The 20,082-nt window shown below is 61.6% G+C and overlaps 1 protein-coding gene across 4 annotated transcripts in view; it reads left to right on the plus strand.

Annotated features, from left to right (window-relative positions):
• RTEL1 (regulator of telomere elongation helicase 1) overlaps window positions 1–20,082 on the plus strand; it is a 57,537-nt gene that overhangs the window by 35,902 nt on the left and 1,553 nt on the right. For 3 of the 4 annotated variants that reach the window (XM_068150247.1, XM_068150249.1, XM_068150248.1), the window contains exons 29-32: window positions 2,037–2,238; window positions 3,557–3,694; window positions 5,508–5,747; window positions 7,874–8,467. In XM_068150247.1, coding sequence (XP_068006348.1) covers window positions 2,037–2,238; window positions 3,557–3,694; window positions 5,508–5,747; window positions 7,874–8,052 — 759 coding nt within the window. In that variant the 3' untranslated portion in view covers window positions 8,053–8,467. Of the gene's footprint in view, window positions 1–2,036; window positions 2,239–3,556; window positions 3,695–5,507; window positions 5,748–7,873; window positions 8,468–20,082 lie in introns of those variants that run through there. The other variant, XM_068150250.1, reaches the window with a different exon arrangement.

Consider the following 20,082-nt stretch of genomic DNA (forward strand, 5'->3'; position numbering starts at 1 on the left):
TAGCAGTGAGCCCTGTGGAGCAGGGCCCTGGGTTGGACTTGGTGGTCCTGAGCCTCTCTTCCTACCTGGCTGTTGCTCTGCTTCTGTGTGGGAATAGATGCAGCCATCAGCTGGGGGGTGAAGAGCAGCAGAGTGCCTCAGGGCCTGCCCTGTCCCTGGGGGGTTGGCATGAAGACAGCTGGCAGCAGCTTGAGTGCTCTGAGAGTGCTGCAGAGATGCTGAGGAGGGACTGAAACATCCCTGAGAGCCCTGGGGCTGAGAGCCTGCAGCAGAGCAGCCCCAGAGGGGAGCTGAAGGAGCTGTGGGGGGCAAGAGGCTGGGGCCAGGCTCTGCTCAGTGGTGCCCAGGGACAGCACAAGGAGCAATGGGCACAGAGTGGCAGCCAGGAGGTGCCAGGAGGAGAAAGTTGTTTGGTGTGAGGGAGCAGAGCCCTGGGGCAGGCTGCCCAGAGAGGTTGTGGAGTCTCCTGGTGTGGGAGAGCTTCCAACCCACCCTGGGCACTGTGCTGCTGCCTCAGGGCTGGGCTGCTGCTGCTGCCTGCCTCAGGGCTGGGCTGCTGCTGCTGCTGCTGCCTCAGGGCTGTGCTGCTGCTGCTGCCTGCCTCAGGGCTGGGCTGCTGCTGCTCCCTGCCTCAGGGCTGGGCTGCTGCTGCCTGCCTCAGGGCTGTGCTGCTGCTGCCTGCCTCAGGGCTGTGCTGCTGCTGCTGCCTGCCTCAGGGCTGTGCTGCTGCTGCTGCTGCCTGCCTCAGGGCTGTGCTGCTGCTGCTGCTGCCTGCCTCAGGGCTGTGCTGCTGCTGCTGCTGCCTGCCTCAGGGCTGGGCTGCTGCTGCTGCTGCCTGCCTCAGGGCTGGGCTGCTGCTGCTGCTGCCTGCCTCAGGGCTGGGCTGCTGCTGCTGCCTGCCTCAGGGCTGGGCTGCTGCTGCTGCCTGCCTCAGGGCTGGGCTGCTGCTGCTGCCTGCCTCAGGGCTGTGCTGCTGCTGCCTGCCTCAGGGCTGTGCTGCTGCTGCCTGCCTCAGGGCTGTGCTGCTGCTGCTGCCTGCCTCAGGGCTGGGCTGCTGCTGCTGCCTGCCTCAGGGCTGTGCTGCTGCTGCTGCCTGCCTCAGGGCTGTGCTGCTGCTGCTGCCTGCCTCAGGGCTGTGCTGCTGCTGCTGCCTGCCTCAGGGCTGTGCTGCTGCTGCTGCCTGCCTCAGGGCTGTGCTGCTGCCTGCCTCAGGGCTGTGCTGCTGCTGCCTGCCTCAGGGCTGTGCTGCTGCCTGCCTCAGGGCTGTGCTGCTGCTGCCTGCCTCAGGGCTGTGCTGCTGCTGCTGCCTGCCTCAGGGCTGTGCTGCTGCTGCTGCCTGCCTCAGGGCTGTGCTGCTGCTGCTGCCTGCCTCAGGGCTGTGCTGCTGCCTGCCTCAGGGCTGGGCTGCTGCTGCTGCCTGCCTCAGGGCTGGGCTGCTGCTGCTGCCTGCCTCAGGGCTGTGCTGCTGCTGCTCCCTGCCTCAGGGCTGTGCTGCTGCTGCCTGCCTCAGGGCTGTGCTGCTGCCTGCCTCAGGGCTGTGCTGCTGCTGCCTGCCTCAGGGCTGTGCTGCTGCTGCTGCCTGCCTCAGGGCTGGGCTGCTGCTGCTGCCTGCCTCAGGGCTGTGCTGCTGCTGCTCCCTGCCTCAGGGCTGTGCTGCTGCTGCCTGCCTCAGGGCTGTGCTGCTCCCTGCCTCAGGGCTGTGCTGCTGCTGCTGCTCCCTGCCTCAGGGCTGTGCTGCTGCTGCTGCTCCCTGCCTCAGGGCTGTGCTGCTGCTGCTCCCTGCCTCAGGGCTGTGCTGCTGCTTCCCCCTGCCTCAGGGCTGCTGCTGCCTGCTCTGGGCACTGCCAGGGCCCAGGCCACTGCTTTGTCTTCATCCTGCTGCACTCCTGGGCCAGGTGGCCCTGGGGCAGCCAGCAGAGCTGCAGGAGACAGACAGCAGCTTGTTGGCTGCTGTGTGCTGGGGGCATTGCTCCCAGCTGGGCTCAGCTGGGGCTGGCTCAGGGCCTGCTGCTCACTGAGGTCTCCTCTGCCCCCAGGCAGGCCGGGAGCCCCCCGGGGAGCCCCGGGCCCGAGCTGCCCTCTACATGGCTGCAGTGAAGGAGAGCCTCAGCCAGCACAGCTTCCAGGCCTTCTCCAGGGCCCTGCAGGCCTACAAGGAGACAAATGACTTCGACTCCCTGCTGGCTCAGCTGATCTCCCTCTTTGCAGAGGATGCAGGCATGCACTCCCTGCTGCGAGGTAGGTGCAGGGCAGGGGGAGCTGCAGGGGTCCTGGGGCCTGGGCAGGGCAGGGGGAGCTGCAGGGGGGCCTGGGGCCTGGGCAGGGCAGGGGGAGCTGCAGGGGGGCCTGGGGCCTGGGCAGGGCAGAGGGAGCTGCAGGGGGTCCTGGGGCCTGGGCAGGGCAGGGGGAGCTGCAGGGGGGCCTGGGGCCTGGGCAGGGCAGGGGGAGCTGCAGGGGTCCTGGGGCCTGGGCAGGGCAGGGGGAGCTGCAGGGGGGCCTGGGGCCTGGGCAGGGCAGGGGGAGCTGCAGGGGGGCCTGGGGCCTGGGCAGGGCAGGGGGAGCTGCAGGGGGTCCTGGGGCCTGGGCAGGGCAGAGGGAGCTGCAGGGGGGCCTGGGGCCTGGGCAGGGCAGAGAGTCTGGAGGTCAGGAAGAAGCTCTTTCCAGTGGGGCTGGGGAGAGCCTGGCACAGGCTGCCCAGGGAGGCTGTGGCTGCCCTCTCCCTGGAGGTGTTCCAGGCCAGGCTGGATGAGGCCCTGAGCAGCCTGGGCTGGGGGAGGGGTCCCTGCCCAGGGCAGGGGGCTGGGGCTGGCTGAGCTTCAAGGTCCCTTCCACCCCACCCCCATCCTGTGAATCTGAAGATTTGGGTGGAGGTCAGCCAGGATGCTCAGTGTGAGTTCCTCACTTCCTGTGCCCACAGAAGCTCCTCTCAGGCTCTGCCACAGCTGCAGACTGCCTTGGGTTGGAAGGGGCCCTCAGAGGCCCCCAGGGACACGTCCAATCCCCATCTGGATCAGGCTGCTCAGGGCCCCTCCAAGCTTGTCTCCAGGCATGGGGCCTCCCCCACCTCCCTGGGCAACCTCTTCAGTCTTTCACCACCCTGATAGCAAAGAAATCCTCCTGCTGTCCACCCTGAACCTCCCCTGCTCCAGCTACAGACCACTGCCCCTCACCCTGTGCCCTCAGGCCCCTCTGCACAGCCCCTCCCCAGCCTGCTTCCTGCCAGGCCTGAGCCCAGCTCATGCCCTGGCCCTTTGACATAACCAAACTCTGGCTAAGCCAAGCTCCCTCCCTGTGCTCCAGGGGCTGAGACCCAGAGTGTGGCTGTGGAGAGATCCCTTCAGCAGGGCTCAGCCTCTGAGCAGGAGCAGAGCCTCCTGAGCCTCCAGGGCAGCTGGAGGCTTCCTCAGCCTGCTGCTTGCAGCAGCTCCCAGCTGCCCTTCTCCCTGTCCCCTGGCACTGCAGGCCTGCATTTGCAGGTTGCTCTGCCACTTGTCTGCTCTGGACTGACTGACTTCCTTTCCCCCTGTTCCCCTCCTCTGCCTCTCTCCCCTGCAAGGCTTTTACCAGTTCCTTCGCCCCCTGCACAAGCAGCAGTTTGATGAAGCCTGCTGCAGCCTGACTGGGCTGGGCTGTGGCTACAAACCTGAGCACAGCCTCCTGCAGGAAGAGAGGGAGGTGATAGCCAAGGAGAGAGGTGAGGAGCTGCTTGTGGTGCTGGGTGTGGACAGTTTGACATCCCAGAATGGGCTGGGCTGGAAGGGAGCTCCAAAGGTGACCCAGGGCAGCCCCTGCCCTCAGCAGGGACATCCTCCCCTGCAGCAGCTTGCTCACAGCCTCACCTTGCACAGCTCCAGCCATGGGGCCTCAGCTCTCTGGTGCCCCCAGAGTGCTGCCAGGGTTGTGAGGAGGGCAATGCTGTGGAGCCCTGGGGCAGTGAAGTCCCAAAAACCCCAAAGCACCTTAGGGGAATCCTCTACACCTTCAGGGGACTTCAGCCTGCAGTGACACCCTGTGGGGTACAGCTTGCTGCCCACTCTTCCCTGGGCTCCCTGGGGACAGCCTGGCTTGGTTCCACAGGAGGAGAGGAGCAGCTGCATTCTCAGAGGACTCTTGTGCTGAGCTGAATCCTGGGCTCCCCAGGAACCAAGGACAGTTCCACCTGGCAGCAGGGCTGCAGGGTGCAGGTACACTCCGTGGCAAAGCCAGCTGCAGTCCCAGGGTTCAGTTCTTCACTGGCCCTGGGCTCTGCTGGGAGCAGCTCTGGCTGTGTGCCCCTAGCACAGTGCCTGGCTGGCTGGGGGGGGGATGCTGACTGCACAGGCTTGGAAGGCTCCCTCCAAGGGCATCCTGTCCAACCCCCTGCAGGGACAGCTCCAACTGGAGCAGGCTGCCCAGGGCCACAGCCAGGCTGAGCTTGCATGGCTCCAGGGATGGGGTCTCCACCACCTCCCTGGGCAGCCTGTTCCAGTGCTCCAGCAGCCTCACTGTGCAGATTCCTCCTGATGTCCAGCCTCAGTCTGCCCTGCTCCAGCTTCAAACCACTGCCCCTTGTCCCTGTCGCCACAGCCCCTCCTGAGCAGTCCCTGCCTGCCTGCAGCTCCCCTGCAGCTGCTGGGGTGCAGCTTTGAGGGCTCCCTGGAGCCTTCTCTTCAGGCTCATCAGCCCCAACTCTCCCAGCCTGTCTCCAGAGGAGAGGTTCTCCAGCCCTCTGATCATCCTTGTGGCCTCCTCTGGACCCTCTCCAGCAGCTCCATGTCCCTCAGTTTCAGCAGGGGTTGTACAGGATAGGACCCAAAGGCCATAAGCTAAAGCCAGGTGGATGTGAAAGCAAGCTGAAGGCAGCAGCTTGCCCTGGGGCCAGGTCAGCAGGGGCAGAGACTGAGCTCAGCACAAACCTTCCTGTTTATCTGAGGCTCAGGAAGGAGCCACTGGAGGAGTGCAGCTCTCCATTAGGTCAAGATGGGTGCAGGTGTGAAGAAGAGAGCAGTTCCTGTCGTGGTGCTGCTGCTGTGCACAGCCTGCTGCAGGAGCAGGAGCCTGGCAAGCAGCTTCCCCCCTGCTGCACGTAGCCCTGGGCCTGTCCCTCTGGTCTCTGGCCACTATTTACCTTATGAAGTCAGAGGCTGAGCTGTGATTTCGTTGCAGGCCTTCCTGGGAACAGCTGGGGAATTTTCTTTGTTCCTCACAAGGAAGTGAGTAGGAGACTTGAGCAGCTCAGGAGCCCCTTTGAGGGTGAAGCAGCAGCAGGAGCTAATCCTTTCTTTCAAAGCACAACCAGCAGCCCCGTGGCAGAGGCAAGGCTGATGCCTCCAGGGAGGCTGGAACAACTCCCCAGGCTGTTGTTCCTTTTGGTTTCCTTTGCTGTTGTCTTTCCCTCCTGAGGGCCACCAGACAAAGCCCCCTGCCTCTTCTCTCCACTGAAAGGGGCCTGAGGCCCAGGAGCCTCCTGAAGGGAAAGAGAAGCTGCCAGGAAGCTGCTCTGCTGATCTCTGTGCTTTGCCCCTCAGGGCAGGATGCTGCTGGAGCTCCAAAAGACCCTGAGAAAGCTTCCAGCTCCAGGAGAGATCACCAGGAGGGGCTCAGGTCTGCATACCTCAGGGATGTGAAAAGGGCTTTGAGCCCAAGCAGCTACAGCCAGTTCACTGCAGCCCTGCTGGCTTACAAGAGGACAGACAACTATGCTGCCATGATCCCAGTGATTGCAGCCCTCACCACGGAGAGGCCAGAGGACCTCCAGCTCCTGCACAGTAAGGGAGGGCTTTCAAAGGGCTTTGCTTCAGCCTGAAAGCAGATGAAGGTGCTGGGACCTTGTAGAACCCTGAGGCCCAGCCCAGCCCCCTGCCCTCAGCAGGGACATCCTGCCCTGCAGCAGCTTGCTCACAGCCTGCTCCAGCCTCACCTTGCACAGCTCCAGCCATGAGGCCTCAGCTCCCTCCCTGGGCAACCTGCTGCAGTGCTCCAGCAGCCTCCTGGGGCACAACTTGCTCCTCACCTCCAATCTCAATCTGCTCTGCTCTCATTTCAAACCTCTGCCCCTGGTGCTGTCCCTGCAGGCCTTTGGGAGCAGTCCCTCTGCAGCCTGCTGGGAGCCCTTCAGCTGCTGGGAGCTGCTCTGAGCTCTGCCTGCAGCCTTCTCTCCAGGCTGAACCCCAGCTCCCTCAGCCTGGCCTCACAGCAGAGCTGCTCCAACCCCCTGAGCATCTTTGTGGCCTCCTCTGGAGCCTCTCCATCAGCTCCAGGTCCTTCCTGTGCTGAGGGCTCCAGGGCTGGATGCAGTGCTCCAGGTGAGGTCTCCCCAGGGGGAGGTGTGAGGTCACTGCTCCCTAGTTTGCAGGTTCCCCACTTCCAGGATAGACTTTGACCTCTGGCAGAGTTCCTCTCCCAGCTTCTGAGAGAGGAATGGAGCAGCAGGGAGAGTTTGGTGAGTGTCTGTCATTGGAAGCAGCACCACAGAGTGCCAGGGTTAGAAACTGTCCTCTCTGCCCAGCTGGGAGCTGCCTGATGGCTCTGGGGAGGAGCCCTCAGCAGTTCCACTCCTACCCTTCAGCCAGATGCTTTCAGCACCTTTTTTGCCTCCTCAGTTTCTCCAAGTGATTGCTTTGGAGGAAAGCCACTGCTGAGCTTGGCTCCACTGACTGCTCCCTGGGTGCTGAGCCCTTGGGTCCCATCCAGCTTTGGGGTTGGGGAGAGGGAGCCCTTGGGTCCCATCCAGCTTTGGGGTTGGGGAGAGAGAGCCCTTGGGTCCCATCCAGCTTTGGGGTTGGGGAGAGAGAGCCCTTGGGTCCCATCCAGCTTTGGGGTTGGGGAGAGAGAGCCCTTGGGTCCCATCTAGATTTGGGGTTGGGGAGAGGGCTCTTGGGTCCCATCCAAATTTGGGGTTGGGGAGAGGGAGCCCTTGGGTCCCATCCAGATTTGGGGTTGGGGAGAGGGAGCCCTTGGGTCCCATCCAGCCTGGGGGCTGAGCCAACCAGCTCTGTGATCCCTGTTGTTCTGCAGAGCTTCACCTGGGCCTGGCTGTGGAGCTGAGGCCTGACTTGGTGTCCTTGCCACCCATCTCCTCCTAGGGAGCTCAGCCTGGTCTCCCTGTCTCAGAAGTGCCTCAAGGGCTTTCTCCTCCCAGGGCAGGAAGGTGCCCAGGGGGAAGAAGTTAGGCAGCTGCAAACCTTCCAAGTCTGTCCCCAAAGATGCTGAGGGGAGGATCCCCCCTGGTGAGGGCTGCCTGGATGGAGACCTCTTGTGCTGTGTGGCTGCAGCAGGAAATGATGCAGAGTGGGGCCTGGGAAGTGCTGCTGCAGTGCTCTGTTGTCTTTAGGAGATGACAGAGACCTGACTGCAGTGACCTGCAGTGGATCTCAGCCTCCACAAGGGTGGAAATGAATCCTTTCCTCTTCCCCTGGCAGCTCAGCCTTCGAGAGTGCAGAGTGGGAGGGAAGTGAACTGTGTGGCACTGTGAGTCATCTTCCCCCCAGCACTGCTTGCAGACAGAGTCAGGATCTTTCCTGAGTGAATGTGGTGACCTCAGAGGACTCTGGGGCAGGGCTGCTTGGGCTTTTGTCAGGGTTTCTGCTCTTGTGTTGTGAGCCCTTGCCAACCAAACAGAAACAAAGCTGTTTCCTCTCTGAGTGCCTGGTCAGGTGCTCTGCCTGCCTGCTTCCACTTGCTCCCTTGGCAGGGCTGGAGCAGGCTTTAGGCTTAGCTGTGGAGGAGGGAAGGGCTTGGGGGCTGAGGATTGCAGAGAAGATTCTGACCCGTGCCCTGGCAAGGAGAAGCCCATGGTCAGTGAGGCCATCCAGTGGTGCCCCAGGCTGGCTCCTCCCTGCTCAGGGCAGTGCTGTGCTCTGACTGCCTCTGACTGCCTCTCTCTCTCGGGCAGGGTTCTGCATGTTCGTGAGGCCTCAGCACAGAGACAGCTTCAGGCAGCTCTGCAGAGACCTGGCTGGGGCTGAGGAGCAGCAGGGCCAGCAGCCCCTGCGAGGTGGAGGCAGTGCCCAGGGCTCAGGGAGCTGGGGCCTGAAGAAAGAAGAGCAGAGCCACGTGCAAGGCTGGGAGTGAAGCTCGGCCTGGGGAGCAGAACCTTCCTTACTGTCCTGCTGGCTGGGGTGCAGCAGCCTCAGCTGGCAGCCAGGGCCTGCCTGCACTGGAGCAGAGCAGCTGCCCAGGGCCAGACCCTGCTCACAGCCAGGGGCAAGGGGAAAGGGAATGGGAGATGAGAAGTGGAAGAGAACAGGAACCAAGTCAAAGCTGTATCTGTGCCGTGGGGAAGGGCAGAGCTCTTGCCTCTGAGAGGGAGGGGAGCAAGGGTGGCTCAAGATCCACTTTGCCTGGGAAGAGCTCCCTCAGAGCTTTTAAGGAGTCCCTGTCAGTGTCTGAAAGAGAAACCTCTGCTGCCAAGCAGTGGGGCAGGGACAGCAGCTCCTAAGCTGGGTTTTACTTCTTGTACAATAAACACTTCCTGACCTTGCTGTGAGCTTGTGGAGCCTGAGCTGTGCTTTGGGTCACCCTGGGGCTTGGTGCTTAGCTCACCAGCTGCAGCCACTGCCAAGGCTGAGGTACCAGAGGAAGCTCAGGGGAAGCTTTCCTCCTCCTCCTCCTGCTGCTTTACTGAAATCAAACTTGCATTACCCAAGCCAGAAGAAGTCCCTGAAGTGAGAGGCCTCACAGCCTCTGGGCCTGTGCCTCTCTCCCCTCCAAAGCTGGAGCCAGTGAGTACTGGGTGAGGTCCTGGGGGCAATGAATGCTCTAACAGCCAGGGTTAGCACAGTCCTCATCTTGGTGACTTCTCTTTGGTGCTCTGTTAAATGCTGCCTGACTTTGCTCAGGTGAGGCCAAGGTTGAGGCTGAGGTGCCAGAGGAGTTCTCCTCCTGCTCTGCCCACAAAACAAACTTGAATTCCCAGAGCCTGAGGCACCAGAGAGCAGCAAGTGGAGAGCCCCCCCAGGCCCTGGACTTGAGCCTATCCTCACTCCAAAGCTGGAGCCAGACCATGCAGAGCATCAGGTGGGGCTCTGGGGGCAAGTCCTGCTCTGTATCAGCCAGGAGGAAAGGTCAGTTCTGGACATGGGGCTTGCAGTGCTGCCTGTGTCTGCTCAGGTGAGGCCAAGGTTGAGGCTGGGGTGCCAGGGCAAGCTCAGCTTTCCTCCTGCTCTACCTGGAAGGTCAAACTTGAATTCCCAGAGCCTGAAGGACCAGGAGCAGGAGGGCCCCACAGGCTCTGGCTGTGTCTGGCTTCTCCAGGGTCAGCCAATGGTGAGTACCAAGTGGGGCTCTGGGGTAGTTAGTCCTGACCCTCAGGCCTAAAGGTAAATTGCCAGGGGGAGGACTGTGCTGCCAGCCTGTGGCAGGCTGCCTGTTTGCTCAGGGTGCTCTGCTGAGCAGAATTTGTGCTTCCTGCCTCTTGCAGAGGGGCTCAAAGCCCTTCAGGGTCTTTCATCACAGTGCTGTGATGGTTTCCTGAGAGCTTCTGGCTGCCTCTTCTTCCCCTCCTCAGCCACTTCCTTGCAAAGCAAAGCTCTGACTTTGCAAGCAGGGGCTTGGAAGTGGCTGAGCCTTGAGGTCCCTTCCAGCCCTGGCAGTCCTGTGGTCCTGCCTAACCTCTGGTTTAGCAGCCAGGTGCTCCCAGTGGGGGCCCCTGCCTGTGGAAGTCCAACAGGAGCTGAGTGAGGAGGGAGGCTGCCAGTGCTTGGAGCTCAGGGACCCAACAGCAGGCCAGGTGGAAGAGCAAAGCCTTCAGCCCAGGAGTCTCCAAGGAAGTACAAGCACTCACCCCAAGTTCCAGGGAAATGCCTTTTTCTCAGGAAGGAGAAGCTGGATGGTGTCAGCCCAGTCAGGAAACACTGCTGCCAGCCAGGGAAGGTCTGACCAGCAGGGCAGGCCTGCTCCATGGGGCACACAGCCATGGCCAGACCCTGGTGCTTGAGCATGGAGCTCCTGGCGGGAATTGAGGGGAGCCCTTCAGCTGGGTGCCATCCTCAGGCTGCTCTGCTGTACTGCTGTTGAAGGCCAGACCCAGAAGTGTTGGAGGAGCAGCACAGAACAGCCAGAGGAAGGCATTTTGCTCTGCACAGCTCCCTGAGGAGGCTGGAGTGAGGTGGGGTTGGGCTCCTCTGCTACTCTCAGGTGATGGAAGGAGAGGAACTGGCCTGGGGCTGTGCCAGGGGAGGCTGAGGTTGGAGATCAGGAACAATCTCTTTGCTGCCAGAGTGGTCAGGGGCTGGCCCAGGCTGCCCAGGGAGGTGGTGGAGTCCCCAGCCCTGGAGGGGTGCAGGAACCCTGTGGCCATGGCAGCTGGGGCCAGGGTTTGGTGGCTGTGGTGGTGCTGGGCTGAGGGCTGGGCTGGGTGAGCTAGGGAGGGGCTGGGAAGAATGTGCTGTGAGCAGGGGCTGAGGATGTGGCCTTTATCTCCTGTGGAGGAAGGAGGCTGAGGGTGACCTCAGCTTGCCAGGGAAGGGATGTGGAGAAGGGAGGTGCTGAGCTCTCCTCTGTGGGAGGCAGTGGCAGAATGCTTGGGAGCGGTTCAGAGCTGTGCTGGGGGAGGCTCAGAGTGGGTATCAGGAAGCTGCTGTCTGGGGGTTGGTCACCCACTGGCACAGGCTCCCTGGGGAGGTGCTTGATGCCCCAGTGCTTAGGAATGTGCTTTGGCTCCTGTCCTGCCCGGAGGAGGTCAGGCAGATGGAGGAGGGAGGGGATCCTGGTGGGTCCCCTCCAGCTGGAAGCATTCCTCTGTTCTGCCTGAGAGTTGTTTCTGTGGCACAGACCTCCAAGCTCACCCAGCCCTAGCCCAGCACCACCACAGCCACCAAACTGTCCCCAGGTGCCATGGCCACAGGTTTCTTGAGCAGCTCCAGGGATGGGGACTGCAGCACCTCCCTGGGCAGCCTGGGCCAGCCCCTGGCCACCCTTGCAGGACAGGAGGTGGTTGCTGATCTCCAGCCTGACCCTCCCCTGGCACAGTTTCAGGCCACTTTGTGGAGGTACCCAACAGAAACCTCTGTGGGGAAGTGAGTCACTGCCCAGGGGTCATTTGGAACTCATTCCTTCCATATTTGCCACTCACCTGAATAATCTTAGTTACGCTGAAACCTCATCCCACAGCCCCCCAGGTGACGGCAGGGGAAAGCAAGTCTCTGTCTTTCTCAGCAAGGTGAATCAGAGCCTTGCTTTGAGGGAGCTGGAGGCATGACTTCATGAGGAGCAGGAAAAGCAGCTGGGGCTGAAGCAAAGCCTCAGAGCCCAGCATCAACCTGAGTCAGAGCTCAGCCCTGTCCCACTCAGCTTGCTGGCTGACAGTGGCCAAGAGGAGATGAGGTGGGAGGAAGAGCAGGGCAAGCACGAGTGGTGATTCTTCATCCCTTGGCCACAAAGCTCTCTGCTAGGACTCCCTGAGCCCAAGGCTGCTTCTGTAGCCTGGGGAACCTCTCCACAGGTTGTGTGGTTGGAGAGCACCCTCAGGAGTCAGCTTGCCCACCCCCCCGCAGGCATCAGGGACCACTGCAGCTGGAGCAGGCTGCCCAGGGCTGCACCAGGGATGGGATCATCACCACCCCCCTGGGCAGCCTGTGCCAGACTCTCCCCAGCCTCCCTGTGCAGAACTTCCTCCTGGTGTCCAACCTCAATCCCTGCTCCAGTTTCAAACCCTTGCCCCTCACCCTATCCCCACAGCCCTTCTGAACAGTCCCTGCCCAGGCTGCCTGCAGGTCCCCTGCAGATCTTGAGCTGCAGCCCTGAGGTCTCCCTGGAGCCTTCTCTTCTCCAGCCTGGCCAACCCCAACTCTTCAGCCTCTTCTCAGCAGAGGTTCTCAGCTCTCCAATCATCTGTGTGGTCTCTGGAGCCTCTCTAGCAGCTCCAGGTCCCGCTTGTGTTGGGAGCCCCAGAGCTGGACACAGCACTGCAGGTCTCCCCAGGGCATTTCCATCAGCATCGCTTGGCAGCCCCGGCAGCCCCTTCCCTCCGGCAGCCCAGGCAGCCCCTTCCCCCCAGCAGCCCAGGCAGCCCCGGCCCCCGGCAGCCCAGCCCCTTCCCCCCCGGCAGCGCAGCCCCGGCCCCCGGCAGCCCAGCCCCCCGGCAGCCCAGCCCCTTCCCCCCGGCAGCCCAGGCAGCCCCTGCCCCCCGGCAGCCCAGCCCCTTCCCCCCGGCAGCCCAGCCCCCCGGCAGCCCCTTCCCCCCGGCAGCCCAGCCCCTTCCCCCCGGCAGCCCAGCCCCCCGGCAGCCCCTTCCCCCCGGCAGCGCAGCCCCGGCCCCCCGGCAGCCCAGCCCCCTGGCAGCCCCTGCCCCCCGGCAGCCCCAGCCCCTTCCCCCCGGCAGCCCAGCCCCCTGGCAGCCCCTGCCCCCCGGCAGCCCAGCCCCGGCCCCCGGCAGCTGCTTCCACAGCTGAGCCGCCCCTCCTGGAAGCAGCTCCTCTTCCTGCTGGTGCACTTTACCACTTTGCTTCTTTAAAGGGCAACCAAAATACTTTTCCAGGCTGTGCCTTGGGCTTGCTCTGTCCTCTGCAGTGCACCCTTGGAGGTCTTTCTGTGTGCACCACCAGCATCCTCCACCTGCCTCCTCCACAGGCAGCACCTGAGTCCTTCCCCAAGGGGAGATGAGGGCAGGTTAGAGGCCAAGGGGCTTTTTTCCTTGCTCTCAACACACTGATGGCTGTGGGGAGTCTGTGAAGCACCTTCCCACCAGCTGAGATCTTCCACTTCACTCTTCAAGCACCCCTCAAGGCTCAGCATGGCTGAACACAACCTGGAAGCCAGGAGGCTTCAGCTCAGCAGGAGGAGAATCTCCTTTGCTGTGAGGGAGCAGAGGCCTGGAGCAGGCTGCCCAGAGAGGCTGTGGAGCCTCCTGCTCTGGAGAGCTTCCACCCCCCCTGGACACCTTCCTGTGTGACCTTCCCTAGGTGACTCTGCTCTGGCAGGGGGGTTGGACTCCATCTCTGGGCCATCCTGTAGCCTGTGTTCTGCAGAGCATGAAGCTGGGTGCTCTGGCCACCTTCTCTTACCATACTTGGACCTCCCTGGGGCTGAGTGTTCTCAGCACACTCCCTCACTTGGCTCTGCTGTGGCTCAGGGATGGTTTGGTTGATGGAAAGTCAAATCTCTTGTAGCTGAGGCTGTTGGTTGGGCTGATGGAGAGAGACTCTTCTCCAGGCAGGGATGAGGCAGAGCTGTTCTCTGTCAGCCCTGCAGGTGGGCAGGGAGAAGAGCCTGGCTCAGAGCACAGCAAGAAGGTTCTTCCATGTTTCTCCCCAGCCAGCCCCTCAGGAGCCAGCTCCCTCCAGCCATGAGCCAGTTGCTTGCACAAGCAGTTGGCTCCATCTGGGGCTGAGATGGCAGTACCCTTCCTGAGCAGGATGTGAGCAACCCCCTTGGTGCTGTGTGAGCTCCTCACTCCCAGCAGATGGCCTTGGGCTTTGCAGCCACTGGCTGGGCTGCCTCTGGGGGCCATTGGTTTGCTAACAAGTTACTCACTGAGTTTCTCCAGCTTGGGAGCAGCTTGCTGCTTGTTGTCCTGCAAGGAGATGACTAAGAGCCAGTGGCTGGGGCCTGGGAACTGCATTCTGTTTGCCCAAGCTTTGGTTTTGCTCCAGCAGGGCACCCACAGCAGCTGCCCAGGAGCACAGTGCCCAGGAGGGGTTGGAAGCTCTGCACACCAGGAGACTCCACAACCTCTCTGGGCAGCCTGCCCCAGGGCTCTGCTCCCTCACACCAAACAACTTTCTCCTCATGGAACCTCCTGGCTGCCACTCTGTGCCCATTGCTCCTTGTGCTGTCCCTGGGCACCACTGAGCAGAGCCTGGCCCCAGCCTCTTGCCCCCCACAGCTCCTTTAGCTCTTGCTGAGCATTGCTCAGCTCCCCTCTGGGGCTGCTCAGCCCCAGGGCTCTCAGCCTCTGCTCCCAGAGCTGCTCCAGGCCCCTCAGCAGCTCTGCAGCCTCCCCTGGGCTCTCTCCAGCAGTTCTCTGTCTCTCCTGAGCTGGGGAGCCCAGAGCTGGACCCAGCACCGTGGATCAAGACCAGACTTTAAGGCTAGTGAAGCAGCCACCTGGAAGCTCTGAGGACCAGTCCCCTCCTGGGTGCACTCTGCTGCTGCTGACTGAGAGGTGTGAGGGGGATGAAGAAACCAATGTCCTTGGTTGCTCTGTGGAGCTCTTGCTCGTGACCATGTGATTCACCCCTGTCCTGCTGTGCCCAGGAGGTGATTTCCTCCTCAGCTGTGCAGCAGGAAGCTGCAGTGCAGGGAACCCAGCAGGTCCCTTACGGGATCTCCCTGAGCACCTCTCCACCTCAGCTCCTGCAGCCTCTGCGTTTCCTCCTTCCTGGAGGGCTGGTTTCCAGCTGTGTCATAGCTGAGCTGAGAACTGAGCTCTGCTGCTGCTCCCCAGGGAGGCTTTCTTCTCCCTCCCTCTATCAGCAGCAGTTAGCAACTGGCTGTTAGGAGCAGGTGAATGACTCTGCAGCTGGGAAGGGTCCATAGGAGATCTGGGCACTGTCCCTGACCTGTGTGGCTTGGAGTTTGTATTGGGCAGCTGCAAACTCTGCCCTGAGCTGCAGCAGAAGTGACCAGCAGCAGAAGGGAGGTGATTCTGCCCCTCTGCTCTGGTGAGACCCCCCCAGCCTGGAGCACTCTGTTCAGCTCTGGAGCCCTCACCGCAGGAAGGACAAGGAGCTGATGGAGGGGGGCAGAGGAGGCCACAAAGATGCTCAGAGGGGTGGGGAACCTCCCCTGTGGAGACAGGCTGAGGGAGCTGGGGCTGTTCAGAGCAGGACAGAGCAGCCCTCCAGGACCTGAAGGGGCTCCAGCAGAGCTGGGGAGGGACTTTTGGCAATGCTTTTGAGCTGGGAGAGAGGAGATTGGAGAGGAGGAAGAAATTCATTCCATGGAGAGTGAGGAGACTCTGGCACAGGCTGCCCAGGGAGGCTGTGGATGTCCCCTGCCAGGCCAGGCTAGGTGAGACCTTGAGCAGCCTGGGCTGGTGGGAGGTGTCCCTGCCCATGGCAGAGCGTTGGAGCTGGATGAGCTCTAAGATCACTCTGTGGCTCTCTGAGCTTGGCAGAGAAGTGCAAAGCATTAGCTGTGTGCTTTGTGCTGTCCTTGGCCTGAGGTGGACAAGAAGTGGCCCTGGGGCCGCAGTCACCTGAGCAGGAGGAGACTCTTGGTGGATGGCCTCATGGTCTAGCCTCAGCCAGGGCCCAGTGCTTGCTGCCAGCAGGAGCAGGGTGTGCTGGAGCTGGGCAGGGTGCAGCCTCACTTCAGTGTCTCTGCCCCTGGGCTCTGGCTGCCATCCTGCACAGCAGCACCTCTCATTGTCTGCCTGCAGCAGAGACCCAGTCTGAAAGGTCCCCAGCAGGAGCCAGCAGACCACTGTCCTCTGGTGGGATTCAGGAGGCTTACTTCTGTTAGCCTTTAAGTGCTCCTGTGGCCACTGTTAGGCTGCAAGTTGGTAGCCTGGAGGTGGTTGTGATTCTCTGAGCCCTGCAGGACACACCAGAGCCTGGGAGAAGCCTGGGCAGGGGAGCTGAGCTGGCAGATCTGGGAGCCCACCCTGCCCCTCCCTCCCTGGTGGTGCTCCTGCAGGAAGGGATCCACAGCTGCTGGTGGAGCCTGGCAGCAGCTGCTGTCTGCAGTGGAAGATCCTGAGAAGAGGATCTCCTGAAGCCACACTCCCATGGGTGGGCAGGGAGTGTGAGCACTGCTTGGCATCTGCTGGGCACCCCCAAGCCTGATCCCTTCCCTCCTGCTGGCATCCTTTGAAAGGTGCTCCTCAGGAGCTGCTCAGGGTTGGTCTTCCTCTTGTGTTTGCTTCCCAAGAAGGCAAAGCAAAAGGAACTTAGTTGGTATCAAAGCTCCTGAGTCCCTGCACCCCGGGAGCAGTTTGGCTTTCAGGGGCCAGCCTGGAGAGCTGCCTCTGGTTTGCATCTCCAGTAGCTGCTGTGAAGCAAGCTCAGCTCCAAATGGAAGTGTTCTTCTCTTAGCTGGATGTTGTCAGGCAGGAAACTGTTGGGCATGAAATCCCTGGGGAGGTTCATCCTCTGGGATTTTGGGACATGGGAATTGCTTTGTTTGGCAGAGTTGAGCACAGGATTGCACACCCAGAAGGGCTCAGGCTGGGAGTGAGCTCAGAGCTCATTGACTGCAACCTTCCTCCCGTGGGCAGGGAGCCCTCCCACCAGCCCAGGCTGCTCAAGGCCTCCTCCAGCCTGGCCTTGAACAGCCTCCACAGCCTCCAGAGTCTCACCACCCTCTTGCTGAAGCACTTCTTCCCCAGCTCCAGTCTAACCCTGCTCTGCCTCAGCTTCAGGCCATTCCCCCCTCTCCTGTCTCCAGCCGCTCCTCAGAAGCCTTCCTGGAGCATCCTTTCAGGTACTGGAGGGCAGATCCCTTCCAACCTCAGCCCCTTCCCTGCATCCTTCATGGGGCACAAGGCTTGCAGCAGCTTCCAAGCAGCTCCCTGCACCTTCTCGTGGATGCTGGGTTTGACTTCTTGGTGCATTCCCTGGGCCGGCTGAGGGTGCAAGGGGAAGGCTGGGAGCAGTGGAGAGTTATTTAGTGCTAAGATACTTCAGTGCCTCGTTGGCCTCTGCCTGGGCAGGGCTGCAGCTTGCTGCTTGTGCCACTGGAGGGAAACCACAGCACAGGGGATGAGCTCCGAGCATCTCCAGAGGCAGCCCAGCGCCGGCTGTGCTCAGGCTCAGCTGTCTGGAGTGTCTCCTGCGGGCTGCAGCGATGCTGTTGGGTCTGTGAGCAGCTGGGCTGTGCTGGGACCGAGAGCAGCACACTCATTCATTTCCCCCCTCAAATATTTCCCTTGCTGTGCTTTTTCCTTGCTGCTGAAGTTGTTTCAGCTCTGGAGTCTCCTCCTGCCTGGGAATGCTCTGGTGGTGGTGAGACAGTGCAGAGGAGCCAAGCTGAAAAGCTCTTGGTGCCTTCAAGAGGTTCACACCTTCCTCCTCCTGCTCCTTCCTCCTCCTGCTCCTTCCTCCTCCTGCTCCTTCCTCCTCTTGCTCCTCAGCACTTGGATCATCTTGCTGAAGAGATGTCACTGTTGGGAGCCCACCCTGAGAAGCTCTGGACCCCTCCAGTGTCCCCAGCAGTGAGTCTGCCCTGTGCAGCTGGGAGCAGTTTGGAGTGGCTCTGGGTGTGGGGCTGCTGGCTGGTGTGCTGGGGATGGCACTGGGGCAGGTCTGGAGGGCTGCTTCCTTGCTGGCAGCACCTCCCATGCAGGGCAGATGGATGTTAGCCTCTCCTGGTGCTTGGCCTTGCCTGCAGCTTACCTGCTCATCACTTAGCTGTGATGACAAAGGGAATGGAAGCATCCCCTCAGCCCTGCCTGCCTTGGAGAGGGTTTCTGAGGAGCTGTGGCCATCCACTGCAGAAGCCAACCAGGCAGAGGAGCTCTCTGTGCTCGTGTCCTGCAGCAGCCTTCACTGCAGCCAGAGCAGCTCCTCCCGTGGGGGAAGGCAGCTCTGAACTCGAGGGGAGGTCTCTCCCCTTGCAGCTGAGTTGGCATCCCTTGAGCAGCCACCCCACTGCCTGTCAGGAGGGGCTTCCAGTGCAGCCAGCCCTGCTTCCTGCAGACACCCAGCAGAGGTTTTATCTGACCTGGGAGCAGACCTCTGGCCCTTCCCATTCCCAGCCCTCCAGCTGAGCACAGCGATGCCCACAGGTTGCTCCAGCACCGCTGCTGGCACAGCTCCACAGCCTCTCTTCCACAGAAGCAGTTGGAGGCTCATGTGTCACCAGCCCCTTCATGACCTCAGTGCTGGTCCTCCTGGCTGTGTTTAGAGTGCTGCTTCCTCCACGTCTGCCCCAGCACTGAGGCTGCTTCCAACGAAATCCTGCAGAGCATCTCCAGGAGCCAGCTGCTGGGCTCTGAGCTCCTGTCCCTGGGGGGCTGGCTGCAGGGACAGGGGTAGGGCATTATAATGAGAGCAGAAAGAAGGAAGAGGATTTGTTTCAGGAAGCTCTTGCAGTGGTTAGGGGAAGTGCTCCAAGCTCCAGGAGAGGCACAGGCAGCGTGGACACTCCTTGCTGATTTGGGAAGCAAATGACACAGGAGTTACAAACCATGAGGGAAGTTGGGGCTGCTGCCTCCTGGTGTCCCCTGGCCCAGTGCTGTGCTGGGCTTTGGCTTCCTCTTGCTGCCCCCTGGCCCCCAGTGCTGTGACTGTGCTGTGCTGTGACTGTGCTGTGCTGTGTCATGGAGCAAACCCTTTTCCTGCTGCATTCCCCAGGCAAAGCTCAGAGGAGCTGGGAAGGAGACCAAAGCCAACAGAGTGACTCCTGAGTCAGGAGGGGGCTGAGCTGTGGCTGCTGGGGCAGTGGCTCCTGACACACAGGGAGGAATTTCTGTGCTTGTGGGCTTTCCCCCTCACCAATCTGGGGTTTGCCAGAGGAGTTTGGAGAAGCCAAGCTGCAGGACACCCTCCTGATGCTCTCACAAGCGTGGAAGGATGCCCTGTGCAGAGAGGGGAAGCCAGAGCCAGGAGGAGATGAGGCTGAACTCCTCATCTAAGCTACCTCTGTAGGTCAGGAGGTCAGCAGTGGTCAGGGTGGTGACCCCAGGGAGGTTGAGTGGGCAAGGAAAAGAACAGGCAGAAAAAGCTTCATGGCAGTGGAACAGCTCCCTGTGAGCACAGGCTGAGGGAGCTGGGAGCTCCTGAGCCTGCAGCAGAGCAGTCTGAGGGCTGCCCTCATGGCTGGGGATAAGATGTGCAGGGCTGGAGCCAGGCTGTGCTCAGGGCTGGAGCCAGGCTGTGCTCAGGGCTGGAGCCAGGCTCTGCTCAGGGATGGCCAAGCACAGCACAAGGGGCACTGGGGGCAAGCTGGAGCAGAGCAGCTGCCAGGGGAACAGGAGGGAAAACTTTGTCCCTGTGAGGGAGCAGAGCCCTGGAGCAGGCTGCCCAGGGGGGCTGTGGAGTCTCCTGCTCTGGAGAGCTTCCAGCCCCCCCTGGATGTGTTCTGGGTGCCCTGCCCTGGGTGCTCCTGCCCTGGGTGCTCCTGCCCTGGCAGGGGGCTTGGACTGGGTGAGCTCCAGAGGTCCCTTCCCACCTCCACTGTTGTGTCATTCTGTGCAGAGGTTGTCATACAGCTGCTTGTCCCCACGAGAGGTCCAAGGCTGCCCAGGGAAGCTCTCCTGTGCCCCTGGCCTGGGCCTTGCCTCTCTCCATCTGAATCTGCCACACTATCTGGTGGCAGCACACCTTGGTGTGGAGAGCAGCTCCTTACCAGGAGTTCCCTGGCACTGCATCCATCCCAGGGCTTACCAGGAGCAGGACCTGGGTGCCATCCAGGATGTGCCACCTGCATCTGCTCTGTGTGTGGTGTGCTGGCTGTAAGCTGAGCTCTGAGCCCTGAGCTGCTCACCTTGCTCACACATTCTGCTGCTTTGACCAGGCAGAGCTGAGCTTTCCTGCTTCATTAGGCATCTCTGGGGGGTGACAGCTGAGAGCTCAGATCCTCCTCTGCTGCCAGGGCTTTCATAAACCAGAGATCCTCACTTTGCTGTGAGTGCAGAGCCCTGCAGCAGGCTTCCCAGAGAGCTTGGGGAGTCTCCTGCTCTGGAGAGCTTCCACCTGGAGCTGTGCCTGTGTGACCTGCCCTGGGTGACCCTGCTTTAGCAGGAGGGTTGGTGATCTCCAGAGGCCCCTTCTAACCTCCACCATCCTCTGATCCTTTGGTGCTTGTCATCCCCACTGAGGGAGCTGGGGGAGACCTGAGGCCCTGCAGCTCAACTCCTCTGAGCAAGCCTTTGCTGGTGTGACTCTGCATCACTGCAGCCAGCTCATGAGTTTGCAGGAGGCTGAGTGACCTGCAGCTTCTTGGAAAACTCCAGATGTGTCAGCAGGAAGACTGCTAGCAGCAGCAGCAGCCATAGGAAAATTCAGATCAGCTTTCTGCTTACCGGGAAGGGAACCACACTGCTGTGGGGCAAAGGCTGCTCTGAAATGCCAGGGGTGAGGAGCCTCGGGGAAGAGCTCTCACTGCAGCTCCCCGGCCTGGCAGGGGGCAGAGCAGGGCTGTGTGCCTGGGTCAGGCTACAGAGGAATCTCCCCCAGCAGCAATCTCCCCAGGGCGTGCCTCGGCCCCGGGCAGCTGTGC

Source organism: Melanerpes formicivorus, unplaced genomic scaffold, assembly GCF_026170545.1.
Source record: "Melanerpes formicivorus ecotype bairdi unplaced genomic scaffold, bMelFor1.0.p_v2 SCAF_19, whole genome shotgun sequence".
Taxonomy (NCBI): Eukaryota; Metazoa; Chordata; class Aves; order Piciformes; family Picidae; genus Melanerpes; species Melanerpes formicivorus.